The 16,377-nt window shown below is 42.3% G+C and overlaps 1 protein-coding gene across 2 annotated transcripts in view; it reads right to left on the bottom strand.

The window, feature by feature from the left end:
• RAB11FIP2 (RAB11 family interacting protein 2) overlaps window positions 1–15,005 on the bottom strand; it is a 41,286-nt gene extending 26,281 nt beyond the window's left edge. The window contains exons 1-4 of one of the 2 annotated variants that reach the window (XR_010747607.1): window positions 13,936–15,005; window positions 8,191–8,633; window positions 7,004–7,472; window positions 6,034–6,173 (exon numbers count right to left, since the gene is read on the bottom strand). Coding sequence is in view for 1 of the 2 variants with exons in the window: in XM_066354620.1 (XP_066210717.1) it covers window positions 7,004–7,472; window positions 8,191–8,633; window positions 13,936–14,285 (1,262 nt within the window). In the remaining variant the exon portion in view is untranslated. The remainder of the gene's footprint in view (window positions 1–6,033; window positions 6,174–7,003; window positions 7,473–8,190; window positions 8,634–13,935) is intronic. The other variant, XM_066354620.1, reaches the window with a different exon arrangement.
• Between the last annotated feature and the right edge of the window lie 1,372 nt (window positions 15,006–16,377).

The raw sequence follows: 16,377 nt of genomic DNA, 5'->3' as shown, positions 1-16,377 counted from the left end.
TGTGAACACGGCATTTAAAGTTTTTAACGGTCCCAACTAGTAGAAACAAGCCAAGGCTGTTCACCAGGCCCGCATGCAGCAGAAGGTAATGCTCCAAACCCCGGCTCTTGTGGCAACCCTGAGACCAGCAGAGCCACCAGCAGCTTGCTTTAAGTGTGGCAAGCAGGACCACTGGTCCTGGCAGGGCTCCTGCCCGCGGCTGCCCACTGAGCCCTTCCCTGACTGCAAGCAGCCCAGTCACTGGTGGAGTAATTGCCCCTTTGGGCAACAGGCTTTTTCTCAGTGCCTCTACGTGGAGGACAAGCCGCCCGAATGGGAGGCCAATCCAGCCAGGTGGGTGCATCGCTCGAACTCCTAGGACACGGCCTGGACTCGGAGAACCCAGGGTATGTTGCAACAAGTAGTAAGTCCATCTCATTTCTTGTGGACACAGGGGATACCTTCTCTGTTTTGCCATCACACTCTGGACCTCTAGTTCCCTCATAGGTCTCGGTTATGGGAATGGATGGGACCCTCTTCCTTTTCCCTTTTTACAGCACTCCTGACATGCAGTTCTGCCTCAAGCTTGCCTCCTTACAGGACTCCATCCATCTCCAGCTCCCCAAAAGGCTGTACCTTACAAATCCCCTATTACTTCTCTTTTTTTAAATCCTTACAGGACTGCATCCACGAAGTTTCTCCAGTCACAGCCACACAGATGTTCCTCCTGACACCCCTCAAAGCCACCACCTTCTGATCTCCCCCTCCCCACGATGCCCCTAATCAGCAAGAAGTAGCCAGACGAATAAACAGCGCCCTTTTTTCTATTTAACACAAAAGGTCAGAATGTAAGGTCCGTGGATAATGGGGGATGGTCACGTGGGGAACTCAGACCCGCGAACTTTGGCTAGGACTGCCCACAACCAAGCACGCCAAAAGAGGCTTCGCAGGAACCGTTTGGAAAAAAGCGACTACCAGCCAGTGGGATTTCACCATGTCATGTTAGCTTGACTTCCCTAGAGGGACCCCTTTAATTATCTCCCACGCGGTTTAATCCTTGCGACTTCCTTGGCCTCCATCTTACCTCGGGGCCAGGGAACCTCGCCGGGTGGGATGTGCGCTCTATACTCAATAAAGCCTTTTATTATTCCACACTTTGCGGCTCCGAGCCCCATTCCTTCCTTCTCGGCGGGGAAAAATACCTTACAGTACTCACAACACATTGAAGCGGGAAAACACGTTCTCTGTGTGAGTCACACACAGAAGGCGGCTCTCCCAACAACACTGCCTGGTAAAAATACCTCCCATGCGTTCTGGCCCTCTGAAAACTGCTCCTCTAACATCAAACACTAGCTCATCACACAGAGTGGCTTACATTATTGACTACATTATTTCAATCTCAGAATAAGATCTACACTACCAATTTTCTCCTTATATTAATGAAGTCCCTTAACAGGGTGGAGTTCTTCAGTCCTACCTGAGTCCTCAGAAATCATTCCTCCACAGATGCCACCAACAGTCGGACATTTCTGCCCAATCTTCAGTGCCTACGATAACTTAGGTGAGTCTTAGCCATCCGGCCAAACCTCAGACTCCTCTCCAGCACCCTGTTCTCACCGCGCTGCACCTACTGCGCCCTCTGCCTTAGTGTGGGCACTGTAAGCAAGACAACGTGACCAAGTTGTCTACTCCACTGTGTGCATTCCAACACAACTCCTGATTCCTGTCCATCAGTAGGTACTCACTGAATTCTTATGAAATAGATGGTTCACTTTAGATAAGCCGTGTCTAAACCTCTCTGACAATCAGTAGGAAGTTTTAAAAATGCTGATTTTTATTTCAGGCCCATCACTAAAGATTCTAAGTCAGTCTGAGGTTGGACCCAACAAATCAGTCCCTAAAAAATCCCCAGGGGCCCTTGGTGCCAAGCACTGAGGACATGCCCTAGGTGCTGGGGGGCACGAAAGAAGATTCAGCACAGCTAAGATGCTCATATACCTTAAGAAGGAGGACTAAGACCAAGATACAATGAGCGTGGGATGGCAATTATGTTCTTCTGTATCAGCAGAAATCCAAAGAAAGGAAACATCACATTATTAATCAAAAGAATTAAAAACTTTTAGCATCAAGAATAGATAGGCTGAGCACAACTCAGGTGGGTTAAGAGTACATTCTACCACAGAGCAAAAGAACAGGGCTGGGAAGACTCACATAGGCCTCGGCGCAGAGAGGTGAGGAAGGAGGTGAGGAAGAAAATCCACTCACCGAGAATAGACAGATGAGGAAGAGTAAAAGAAAAGCTGTACAGTTAAGAAAAGCCTAAAATATAATAAGCTTTCAGAATATAAAGAAGAGTTTGGATTTTGTGTTGCAAATAAGTGGTTCTTAGCTATTGCAAACTAGGCTTTCTTAAATAGAGCAAAAGGCACTATGGCTCATGCACTCTCAGAGTTAAACAATAGGGTTATGAACAAATACATAAAAATTGCAGTAACTTAATATTCTGAGAATTCAGACAACCTTCATCCAGAAGCCTTGGTTAGGTGGCCCTCCATGAATTCAGCGACCAAACTTTTTCCTAAAACTCGGCCCTTCTCAAAGATCTCCAATCAGGTAGTACAGGGTTCAGCAAGCTATTTCTGTTAAAAAAAAGAAATATTTTTGGCTTCACAGGCCACATAGTCTCTACTACTCAACTAGCAAAAAAGTAGCCATAAACAAACAGGCGGGCTGAGCTCCTGACGGGAACGGGCAGAAGCCCCAGGGTAGGGCATGCGGGAGGAATGCCGACAGGGAGGGGTGTGTGCGGGTGTGCGTGGACCAGATCGGGAAACGGTAGGTCTCTCTTCCACGAGCTCTTCAGTAACCCAAAGCTTGTTCACATGTTCCTACTTAATGGGGTCTAACTCTGTCAGTCTGGAATGCTGTTTGGTGAGCACACACACACCTACCTACTTTTCAGTGGGAAAACAGCCAGTGTCAAAGAACTGGCTGTGAACACATTATTGAAAATGGTATAACAAACATCTAGGTTTATTTATTTTTAGAAAACTATATACTGCTGATACAAAAAAGCATGACTCTACAAATTGTGGAGTTAACCATACTACAGATGAGTTGATACTGCTGCTATTAAACTACCTGTCATTTGTAATTAAGAACAGTAGAAGCAATTTTAAAATACAAACTCAATACAGTACTTGTAATAAACCGATAACTCCCACACACTCTCACATACCTGTGGGTGTAGTGGGAGTTTCCCAGCATGCCAAGCGTGAGCTCCCAGACTGCACAGCACTGGCATCGACACTAAACTCAGGACTGTGGACTCGTCACACCCGATTTGGTTCCTCAGTCACAGCTAACCCCTATTCCTGAACAGGCTGCACTGAGGTTGGGGCAGGACTCAGCTCTGGCCAATGGGCACACGGGAAGCAGTGCACACCACTGCCAGGCCTGGCACATCAAGCTGTCCCGCATGTGACCCCTACTCTCTATCTCTGCTGCCTGACCTTGGAGGCCGTGCATTAAATGGAAGGATCACCAGAAGGAAGGAGCCTCGCTCCTGAATTCCTGGGCAGAGCCAAGCACCCACTCCTCTCATCCCCATCTCAGTGAATCAGGCTGTGACAATGAACAATAACGTCAGTCATGATAAGCCACTGACATCTGGGGGTGTTTATTACAGTTAATAACCTATCCTAACTAATACAGAGTTCTTAATAAACTCCAGATATGTGCTATTTAGAGCTTGAATATTAAATTTTAATAGTCCTTTAAAATGCACTTCAATTTTTAATAATGTATTGCTGTACATAAAAGCGCACACACTCACGTTTATGGGTCTGTGCTCAGTCTATCTGAGGATCTTTGCGGCCCATGCCGAGCTGGAAGCCGGAGACTGGGGAATGGAGGAGCCTCGCAGAAAATCGGTCTGCTCTACTGTCCTCACTGACTCAGAAATGCTTTTCCAGCACCTACTACCTCCCAAGCCCCATGCGGCAGGTTAAGGGCAGAAGGCTGAAAGGCAGGCGAGGCCCTCAAGGAGTTCAGTGCCAGGAAGGAACAGACCGACGGTAGGCCAGTCACTGGCCACCAGTGGACAATGGGATGCACGGACAGTGAGACGTGTAAGAACACGCTGCAGCAAGGACCACACCCCCACCCCCCGCAGTGGACAATGGGATGAACGGACAGTGAGACGTGTAAGAACACGCTGCGGCAAGGACCACCCCCCCCCCCCCGCAGTGGACAATGGGATGCACGGACAGTGAGACGTGTAAGAACATGCTGCAGCAAGGACCACCCCCCGCAGGAGGAGGGAGGGCTTCAAAGAGGGGTCTGGAAGGGGGCAGACTGAGAATCAGCAACCTCAGGGAACAGTGTTTCAAAGAGCCCTGTTCTCTGTTGAAATAACCTGACAAAAAGCCTAACTCATTTCCTTTATCAGTTTTATGCAAGACTATGGGATCTATTCCAGGAACAGAAGCAAAACACAGTACTTTTGTGATTTACAAGGTGATTTCTTCAGGTGGATTATACTGACACTGAGAAATAAAAAGTCTAACTTCTAAGAAAGTGTTCCTCAGTACTTTACAATTCCTGGCAGAAACTCTGGTTGTAATCATACACATGACTCACTCTGAGGGGAACAGCCCCGTTCCCGCGCACCTGCCACGGCAGGTGAGCCAGCCGATCCACAGAGAACAGAATCTGGTTCCACAGCTACATCTCACCCTTCACTTTGCTCAGCATTCTTGCAAATTTCGGGCACACAAGTCCCAGACGCTCTGCAAATAGATCAATGTAGCACGACTGGAAAAAACTCATTCACAGCACATGTCCCAGTGATGCGCGCCTACAACTTCAAGAGTGCGTTTGGTTTCAATGTTAATGTGGGAAACCTAAACGTCCCGTCTCTCTGAGGGACAGCACTGGGCGGACTCGCATATGATGACACAACCACCTCCACTACATTCGCCCAGATGCGCTCAAGATAGCCGTTTCCCAAAAACTTGAACTGCACTCTCTTCCTAGATTTATTTACATTCGATTTTATTAATTAGAGCCACTTTATTCCAAACACTTAAAATTTACCACTAAGATGGTTTATGACACAAAAGGTAAGACTAGCTTCCTAAGAATCTACAAATGTTTCTGTCTTCACTTCTGGCATTTCACAAAATAGGACAATAAAAAAAATAGAAAATAGAAAAAGTCTTAAGATTTTAAAATATATTGTTTCTTATATGCTTGCAATCATTTTACACATAAAACACAAAACCACTCTAATTTTGATAGAAAACACAGTAATGTTGGAGTAACCCAAAACAAGCCTAAGTCTGGCAAAATGCCACACTTACCTTTAAAGCCCGCAGCAGCCGTGTCAACAGTCCAAGTACGAGCAATTAGAGATCTGAGGCTACCTATTTTTCCATATGCTGCCATAATTTAAAAACATTATTTTCCTACCATTTCCCATTTTTTTGCTTTTATCTGACTCTAAAATAATATAATTTACCCAATCTCTAAGTCACTTCAGACAGTTGTTTTCAACAATCTTCTTCAAAACAGAGTTCAGTAAAGGCGGGTGGGGGGCAAATGGATTTCTATTTACCCCTGCAATTTAGGACTTACTGTAATATGCAAAGCACACTGTGTAAAATCCCAACATAAAATATTTGAGAATAGCATAGCAAGGCTACGGACTTAATAAAATATTAATGCCATAAAAATGCATTTCTTTGGAGTATAGTCTATAAAGGAAATTGAGCAATCTGTCCTAAAGCCACAGCGAATACTCATTTATGGCTATAAGAAAACAAAAGAAGTACACACTCCCCTCTGACAGGTTTAAATGCCTGTCTTAATGAGTCACTAGATTACAGCAGAGGTGGGAGAGCATAGCCTAAAGGGTGCCTGGTAAGACTGTACTGTATGTATATAGAGGGACAAAACAAAGCACTGTGTTTAAGTAAAAGATTACACGACAGTATATAAAACATAATAGCAGCCACCATTTATGGGTTCCCTACGTGGGGCCTGGCTTTGTACCTTGTACTTTTATCATTTATCGTCACCAATCCTACCAAGTAGGAATTATTTTCCATGTTTCAAAGGTGGAGACGCTGAGGTTCAGAGAGGGTATAGAGCTTCGAAGCCCGGCTGTCTCGCAGGTCTGGATACAATATTGCCTGGAGGAAAAACTTGGACGTTACACGGCAGACATTCTACCATGCACTTCCACAGCTGCTTAAGACCGCAATAAATTCCTCCTATCCTTTGTTTGAGGTTTCCTTAATTAGTTATTCCATTGTTCACTTCTGAAAAATCCATGATCTTAAATGTGTATAGTCTCAAATTGTACCACGGAATAAGAAAAGTACCATTGTATATATAACTGAGAGCTCAGATTTTGAAAATCTAATCTTTATTGTGAGAGTGATAATTTCTATGACTATAAATTATTATATATTCTTTGATGATTTATACTATCCACAAGGGTCCCTGAATCCCAATAAACATGCACAAATAAAATTACTTCTACATGGCCATTAGATAAGGATAGTTAACACCTATTAAGAAAACCATTAATTCTTAAGCTAGTATTTCTTAAAGACTAACCCATGGACTGCTATTGGGCTACGAATCCTCTCCAGATAGCCCATGAACTAAGTCTTGGAATATAATATATAGAAACATAGCATATCACCTACTGGTGATTCACTCTATGTCTCATCCAAAGCTTTGCCATTCTTAATAAGCTTTGGTAAGTTTCTGGCTCACATAAGTAGAAACAGACTACGGTAGGAATTAAGAATCTTTCATCCTTCTAAGATAAAAAATTCAAATCCAAAGATGTATATGCCACATTGTCAGATTCCATGATTAAATATAAAAATAAGATTTTTTTCAAGTAAAATAAAAGGAATTTAGAATATTCCAGTATTTGTAAAAGGGATATTTGATATTTTCAAGTACAATATTTCTCAAAATAGCACAACTTTGCCCTTGTTAAGCTTACCTTGAAGATGGCAATATATTTGAAGCCCTGAATTTTGTTGTAAACGGATTAGTTGACTCATAATCAAAATAGTCCTGACGATTTTCACTAAATGCATTAGGTGATTTCAAGTCACAAGGGCCGTCGGCAGCCCCATTGTTGAGTTTATCAGATCTTCTGCTCTCCTTCTTCCCAGTCACTCTTTCAAACAGGCTAACTTTCTCCCTTTTCTCTCTTTTATTTTCTTTCCTTACTTCAACTGATTTTGAAAATAAATTCATGCTACTGTCCCAGGATTCACTGCTTTCTTCGAATGGATTTTTCTTCCTTGGCAGTGTTGCAAATTTTTGGGGTAATGAGGCAGTCACATTTGTAAATGGGTCATTCTGTCTTCCGAAAGACGACTCGCCTTCATCCACGCCGCTGTCAGGTTGGTTCATTTTAGAAGTATCAAAGCTTAACGTTCTTCTGTGTGGAGACTTGAGACTTCCTGCAAACATTTGCCATTAGTACATAATCAGCGGCACATTATATCACACTATTTGACTCATTCTGTGGGCATACTGCTGCTTTTAGAATGAGAGCAATTAGCTATTTAAAGATTTAACCTTTAAAATAATCAGAGAAAACAACCCTAAAATGCTACGGTATAGCAGTTTGAAGTATTGAGGCTAATAATAATTAGTATATTGCTAAACAGTCAGTAATTTACCTAGCTCAGAAAGAAACCACATAAACAAAGTATAATGTCAAAACTAGAGGTGCTGTTTGACATGATAGTGCTATCAATTCTCAGACTATTTTTTTCATCATTAGCATTAAATTTACTTTCTGACTACCGAACATGGTTTTTGTGTGTGTGGGGGGTTTTCCTAGGAACTTTCTGACAAAATGGAATATTCACTTATGCTTCAGGCTTTCCAGACAGTGAAAAATGAAGCCAGGCCACAAAAAGTAACTGGGGCTCATTTTATTATCACCTAATAATACAATCACAATACTGAAAACAGAGGAATGAAATACTGTCTTTAACAAACTTAGCAATTTTGAGGATGGTAAGTACTCAAGAAATCTTTGATCAACTAAATTTAGAAAATAGTACCACGAAACTAATTTTTATCTTCTAATTTTAGAGGTTAAAACTGTAAAAAAGTAAAAAGGGTATTTTGGGCAACTGAGGATACAGATGGAAAGAATGGGCCACTTACCGCTTTCTGGAACCGCTCCGAAGGAATCTATCTGGCGTCCGAGAAGCTGTGTTTGACCACCGGGGCCAGACTTCAGTTTCTCAGAAGATACGTGGGCCCCAGTTAAATCAGACATTGAATGCGCTGAAGAGAGTCGCTGAGGACCCAAAAGGAAAGGCTTTTTTGGTTTGGATTTCATCTGTATTTCACCACTTAAAAATTCAGAACTGGCATCAGTCATGTGAGAACTTGGAATGATTGCAGAAGATGTATCAGAAAATGTCCCATCAGTTTTTCTACCTTTCATCTTATCTTTTAATTTTGCAAAAGGCGATCTTGTTTTGTCCTTCATTGATAAGTCAAACATACTTGCTGTCATATTGTTCCTCATAAATTGAATATTGACCTTTATCTCACCCCTGTTTTTGGCTCTTTTTCCTTGCTTGGATTCTAATCTAAACCACCTTAAAGAGAAGGAAAAACTGGGTTGTAGCATGTACTGAAAAGAGGATATCAAGCTCTGCTATATACAAATAGTGTCTTAGGTAAAGCTGTTGTACACGAAGGTAATCTATGCACTGGAGAATTGTTCAGCCAGAGTACTACCAGTTTTACTCATTGTTTAATCTTTAAAGACTTACCACCATCAGTGGGATACGGCATATACTGACGAAACAGGTTTTTAGTAAGTTTAAAAAGTTTTTCAGATAAACTTTTCTTTCACGATTTAAAGATCATTCACATCAAAAATTCTTACCAATAAGAGCTGTTATGTTTCCATCTGGGATAAGGGTTGCTAATGACCTGAAAACATTTTTTAGGGTTAAAAGACACTGAAGTACAGACTCGGAAAGAATTCATCAATATAAACTATTTTGGGATACTATATAAAAGGATATATGGTCACATTTTTAATAAAGTAATAAATAGGTATATTTATTAAGTAATAATAAATATTTAGCTCCATCTCAAAATTTCTTCCATAAAAACTATTAAAAGGATTTTCTTGACACTAGCAACCACTACATATAGTTTACTAATTACGAAATTTGAATGTGATGTAATTTAGATTAATATAAAATGGGTCAAAGCCTTTTCCTGAATAAAAGATTGCAAAACAAATAAAATGCAGGAAGTCACAAATAGCAATAAATCTTATAGTTTTGGAAGAAAAAAGAAAGCCTAAATGCTTCCTGTTAGAATCTTTGTTTCATTTACTATTGCTACTGTGACAATACTGAATAAGTTATTTTAATTGGAGCCAAATCTTATGTTTTTAGTCACTCTGCTGTATGACATTGGCCATTATTAAGTGATGTATAAGAAACAAAGTTTATTTTGCTTTTGTTCATAGTATTTTTATCCATGAGAAAATCTCCAGTTGTCAGTGTCACAAGGGTGCCCCCTTCTATATGGCAAACAGCCAAAAACAACTGCAAAAATCAAGCCTAGAAGACAGTTGCAAAAATGTTTTCACATTACTTAACAATGAAGCATAATATCCATTCCTGCAGATGCGTTCTTATTTAATATAACTCTAATCAAGTGTAACAAATTTTCTTAGCTACAAAGGAACTCTGATCCAAGTTTACATTAGTTCTTTCCCTCACTGTTACCAACAGGATATGTCAGAAGAAGGTATATTTCCTGTACATCACTTGGAAGACTGGTTCACAGGACTTTCCAGGCAAGAGAGAACTGGTACACAATACATATACCAGCTACATCTGACCAAGTAACATGCAAGAGAACTAGTTTCTTAATTAACTTGAAGCAATTCAATCAATTAAAATATAGCTATTTAACAAAGAATATTTTATAATAGAAAGCACTGACCTGATACCCTAACCTGAGAAAACCCCTTCTCTGAGGCAAATGGTCAAATCTGAAGGTGCGGAGACTGGACAGTAAACTCGGAAGAGAGAGCCTGAACACAAACTTGAGCACTCGAAAAGTCTGGAAATGAAACAAGGTTCCATATCCAGTTGTTACAGTTTGAGGAAATAGAACCATTTTCGATGGGGGAGAAATACTTCTGATAAACGGTACTAAAGAAATTCTCAGTACCATCTCAGACGTCACAGAAAAAAGGGAATACATTTTGTAAGAAATGTACTGAAAACACAACAAAAATACCCAAGCATGTGGGATTTCCACCCGCATAACAAATCAACACAAATCGAGAAAAAATAAATAAATAAACCAATAACCCAATAAATGCAAGGAGGAAGGGTGAAGGTAATCAAAATTCATAGAATTTTACAAATAAGACCAAATAAATCATCTACTTTAACATCCTTATTTTAGAGATGAGGAAAACCGAGGCACAGAAGATGTAAGTAATTTCCAACGTCAGGTTCAAGTCAATAAAGAAAATATCCAGAGTTGATGAATAACATCTGCATGAAAACAGTTCTCTCCTATTTGATGAACCACTTATGTTAATAAGAGTAAACGCAGAGCTGGTCATACATTACAGGACACTGTATTTCATCAGGAGACATGACAGCCCAAGAAGAAGGCAAGGTCGGATTTCTCCTGCTCGAGTGTCAGCTACATGAAGGTAGTTAGACTTGCACTAAGTAAATGTTAACTGAATTATTTCTAGAAATATATTCGTAAAACCACCAAACTATAATACAGTGTATGTACACGAGTTCTGTTTTGTGGTAGGGGACACAGAAGACTCCGATGAGCTTTAAAGAATAAAGCAAGTCAGTGCTTGAATACAATCTATGCATATTTCCTTATTCTCCTCCCATTAACCCCCCAATACTGCAAAAAACTTTAAATATAATAATTTAAAATATAGGCATGACAAATAACTTTAGCTGCTTTGTTTTGAAAGTGACATAACAGGGAAGTCTTAATGAGACCTTCAAAAATCGTCCAAAATAACACTTGTTTTCCCAGGCCTCAAAAAGATAAAATGAAGAGATAGCATTTGGGGCTTAGTGGATTAATGCTGATTTTTTCCCCACTTCTTAAGTGCTGGATTTAAACTGTATATGGCCTCTGTTCAATTTTTAGTGGGCACAGGTCCATGTTCAAAAACCACCACACATGTGGGAACTATTCCCAAGCAATTGGTGCTGTGTGGTCAGAAATGGGACGAGATTGGCAGTCAGGTGCCAGAGGCCAGGACGCAGGTGCACTGCAGAGGCACACACAAAAGTCCTAAAATCAGCGTGTTTGAGTCATACCAACTCTTGGGACCCTGACGGTTATTACTTTCATGAGCATTAAAAAAAGAAAAGAAAAATCAACATCGCTCACTTCTGTTGTAAAAAAAAAAAAAAAATCAATAGATATTACATAATAACATGAACAATTTTACCATTCTATTATTAAACATTGCATTATTTCCTTAAATCACGCAGCAGAACCAATCCAGACACCCATTAAACTGGGAGATACAGAAGTTCTATGTTCCACTCAGAATGTGTAAGCTCAGGCCCCTTCCCCCTCACCCCCTTAAAAGAAAGAAAAAAAAAAGAGGTATTTAATTTCAAGGTACAAAAATCAGTACAATAATAGTTTTAGCTGTCACACTTCTTTGCCTATCATGACACAACTGGAAGACAAGCTGTAAATACTTGTCTTCAGTGTCAAGAGTAAAAATTGTCACACCCCAGCAGTTTCATGGGACTTCTAACTCAGCTGGTAACCTTCATCACTCATACGGGTTTTCTAAAAAGCACTTGGGAATATGCTGACAAGGTTCAGCAATGTGCAGAACATTAAATATCTTTCTTGCAATACACCAGTGGCTCAAGTCTGTCCCTTACTGTACCGCATGTGCAGCTGTGCTGCAAAAGGAAACCATTAAATATATTAAAAAACTAGAAATATTACCAATAAAGCTACCTCATCAAATATGGGTCCCCATTTATCCACAAAGAGAGAAAATGTTAGGATTTAATAACATGAAAATCACTTTGAATGCAATAACATTGCAAGTCCTGTTGATAACATTTTAAAGCATCCCCCCCCCAAAAAAAAAGTTCTAACCAATTTTATATAGTAGCCAATAGAGAATTTCTAGAGGGAAACTACAATATTACTGTTTACAGCCAAATGTTTTACAATTGTGGTTGCCAAAAATGAGTAGAAGAAGAAGAAATTTTAAAAGCTTATTTCATCCTCAGAATCTCTGGGTTCACAACTGGGCCTACTTTCACTTGGAAAATTTACATTTCAAAGAAGGCCTGTAATACATCATTCATTAACATTAAAAGTACTGTCAATGCAGTAAGAAATCTGAAGTTACAATATACTGAAAAGTTTACATTCAAAACACTTTGAACATTACATTGTGTCATCCAAAATTGGTTATTTGAAAACATTACTGGATAATTATCCATTTTCAATTTAAATCTGATGAACTCTCCAGAGGAAACAGAATGCCACCTTGTAGGTAGCAAACATTTTTATTAAAATCACTGATACATATTCAACCTTAGACTTTTTTAAAAACTCTCTCTTCTTTTTCTAACAATATTTTCATCTTTTAACTAAATATTTACCATGGTTTGTGTTAAATTCCTACTATTTCTTATCTCTCTACCCTTTTACCTTACACATTAAATCTTAGTTAAAAGATCTGATGGAAAACTTTTTTCCTAATAAAAACTCCAATCAAGAGAAGCTTGTAGGAAGATATACATTAAAAAAAACAAGGGGTGGCTGTTTTAAAATTAACAAACTTCAAGGAAGTTATCATCATAAGAAGTTTCTAAAAGGGTAAAAAATCTCAGTTATGAGTGAAATAAACAACAAAGCTATGTTGCAAATTTCAATTCAATTTATAAATTCAATCTCTATTTCTCTCTCAATTCCAACAATTATAATGTCCTCTCAGACTAGAAAAATAATGTTTAAGGAAGGGGTTGAAAACATACTACTTTTCAATTAAAGACATAACATCCTAGTGTTAACTTGGATAGTGGTTTTTAAAGTTAGAAAGTATCTATCCTAAGCTCTAAAGTAATATTTTAAAAGCCGTGTTTTCATTGAAGATATCTTTAGATCATCTCATCACAAGAACTTAATCTTTGTCTCCAATCTGACAACACTGAGGATGGTCTAAACACACTGGTTTTGCAGAACTGATTCTGAATACAGCAGCTCAGTACATTGTAAGTTCAGAGGAAAGTGTCAGTGAGTTCAAAGTTAAGGACGTCTATACAGCTTCAGACTCCACCAAGCTGCACTTACCCTGAAAACTGATCGCACTCAAATAAAGGCCACTGTGGTATTAATGCTGAAATGACATGCTGAGTTCTAACTTTGATGATTTTTCTTTTAACGGCTTCAGAGTATATATAAATATATATATATATATATATATATATATATATATATGACATTATATTGGCAGATTTAGTTTTCTACTCTTTCATTTCCTTTAAAATTGTAATGTTTAATGTTTTACACATGTATTGTTGTTGTCATTGGTCAACACTGTGATCCAGTCTTCTTATAAGCAGTGAAGTAATGTTTATTTACTTAAAACCCAGTGCAAAATATTCAATTTAAGATGAATACCTCAAATGAGAAGGGACCATTAAAGATTCCATTTTAAAAATGTTTCTTCACAAGGGCTATTTTTATTTCAAATTCATGCAATTATGATGCTTAAAACTGGGTCAAATTTCAATCCAAAAACCAATGCCCCAGATATACAAATAATTTCCAAGAACAGATAATTCATATATAAGATACAGTTAAGCTCCCCCCAAATTCAAAGTAAATTACATAACTTACTCTGTTTTCCTTCTTTGTTTGTCCTCAAAGATGTCATTGAGATTGATTGCCACCTGCCCTAAAAACTTATCCAGCCCCACCAAGGACCTGTGCATAACTATGAGGAAAAGAATGTATTTCTCGGGGTTCCCCTGCATTAGCAAGCCAGGGAGCTCAAAGGAGGCCTCTTCCTTCCAGACTGGCTCAAGGGTTTTCTCAGCTACAGAGGTGGAGTACTTTTCTTTGCCCAGCTGAATTATAGTGTATGTGTCATTGGTGCCACTTTTGCCTTTTGGCTTAAGATCTTTGGCTTGGAGCACGGTGACCTGCACGTGGGTTGGAAACCACTTTTGGGCTTGCTCGGACAGCATCGTGCCGTCCTTCTTCTTGGCACCCAGCTCCCAAGCGCAGGCAGTGCCCCTCCGGGAGGGAGCGCCCAGTCCCTGATCAGCGCATCCTAAGGGCACTTCACGGAGACGGGCAGACTCCCGGCTGCCCAACTGCCCGAGGGCGGATGGCAAGGGGCTCACCGGGGCAGCCGCGGGCACGGCGGCGATGGGGGTCCCCTTTCCGCAGAGGCACAGGGGCCCACCATCCCCCGGCCGCGCCTGTCCGCCCCTTCCCCCAGCCCGGCCCCGGGGACAAGCCCTCGGCGGCGGCGGCGGGCGGCTCCCGGGCCTGCGGGCAGGTGAGGCCTGGCGGCGCGGGCCGGACGGAGGGCTGCGGAGGGGCGCCCCGCCCTGCAGACTGAAACCGCCGCCCCAGCCCGCGGCCCCGGCCCCCGCCCGCCTCCTCGCGGCCGGGCCGCCGCGGCCTGCTCCGCGCTCCCGCCCGCCCCGCGCTCGCCCGCGGGCCGGGCCGGCTCCTCCTCCCGACCCCGGTAATACGAACCGCCGGCGGCTCGCACGGCCTCGCTCCCTCTCGCAAACCTCTCCCTCCTCGGGCTCCTCCCCCTCGCTCGGCTCCTCCCCCCGGGCGGGGGCGGGACCCGGGGGCGGAGCGGGACCCGGGGCAGGGGGTGCGGCCGCCCCGGCGCCGGCAGGCCGCGGGCTGCGGGGCGGCGGGCGCGGGGCTCGGCCTGGCCGGGCCGGCGGCTCCTAGCACCGGGCGGGCGGCGGCACTTCCGGGTTGCCCTCCTCCATGTTGATCTCGGGAACGCGGCGGGGCGGGACCGGACGGGGCCGCCGGGTCAGGGGTCGGCGCCTCCCTGGTTGCCGTGGCGACTGAGGGCGTGCGATGGCAGCTCCCTTCCCAGGCTGTGTGCCTCCTATAGGGGTCCGCGCCCGCTGCCCTGGTCCGGCACAGCGCGGGGCTCTGGGGACCGCGCCCGGGAGGCGGGCCTGCCGATCTGGAGAGAGGCCCGAGTTCAGTCTTTGGGAGCTGTCCTTGCTGTGGTCTCCATGCCCGGCGCCTGGCACCGAGCGGGCGTTCGATAGACCGATGGAACGAACCCACCCCGTTCACTGCTCGGCTTTCTCAACCCCCTTCACTGACTGGCTTTCTCAACCCTTATCCCCTCTTCTCCTTTTGAAAAAAGAGAAGGCTGTTAATTGACTGGAATGACACCCTCTTTTCCCCCTCCTATACCCCCACCCCAAAACAGGGAGAGAAGGGAAACAGATAAGATTCCAAAAACAAAACAAACAAACAAAACCCCACAGGAATTCATCAAGATCTGGGGAGGCACTGGGCTGGAGCCATAAGACCTGTTTCCGACCCCAGGTCGGTCACCATCAATCTGTGTGACCTTGGTCAAGTCTTATTCCCTCCCCTAGTCTCAGTTTTTTCATGGGTAAGAAAGCTCATACCTAAGACTCCATGGCAACTCTATAAGACTCATTGTCAAAGGACCTCTTGGGACACTCACAGTCCGATAGACTATCCAGCTTGGAAGCCAAGTCCAGAGACCCTTCCGGTCCTATACCATCAACTAAGAAAAGCAAACAGCTTCCTGCGCCAAAGGCACAGACACTAGCTTCAACTGCTCCTGAGGGCAAGACCTGAGAGACCCCTGTGTTGTTGGAATAAAAGAGGCTTCCTTAAGAAAAGACAATAGAGATACATTACCTCTGTACTTTCTCTGCACTACTAGCCTGATCTAGTGGAAAAAGTATGGGTAATGGCTGATAAGTCAGGGGCCTTGCCTGGTGTCCTGGCTCTGCCCAGAAATTCAGTACATAGCTCCTGATGGGCACTTAGCTTCCTTAGGCAAGGAATTAAGATTCTGGGAGCTTCTATTCCCTTGTCCATAAATAGTAGATAAAATAGCTATTACAGGGTTGGGAGGAGTATTCTGAAATGATACGTATTTCCTAGCACAGTACTCTTTACCCCTCTATTTCTCAATTATAAGAGGCTTTTTTAATAATACCTATTTATTGCTTTTCTTTTCATTTGTGTCTTATTTTTTCCAAGGAAATTCTAAGTTCTTTAGACTGCCTTATGTATCGTGGATCATCACTT

Source organism: Saccopteryx leptura, chromosome 13 (genome assembly GCF_036850995.1).
Source record: "Saccopteryx leptura isolate mSacLep1 chromosome 13, mSacLep1_pri_phased_curated, whole genome shotgun sequence".
In the NCBI taxonomy this organism is placed as follows: domain Eukaryota; kingdom Metazoa; phylum Chordata; class Mammalia; order Chiroptera; family Emballonuridae; genus Saccopteryx; species Saccopteryx leptura.
The sequence above is the reverse complement of the archived record's forward strand: the minus strand, read 5'-3'. Positions and strand labels throughout refer to the sequence as shown.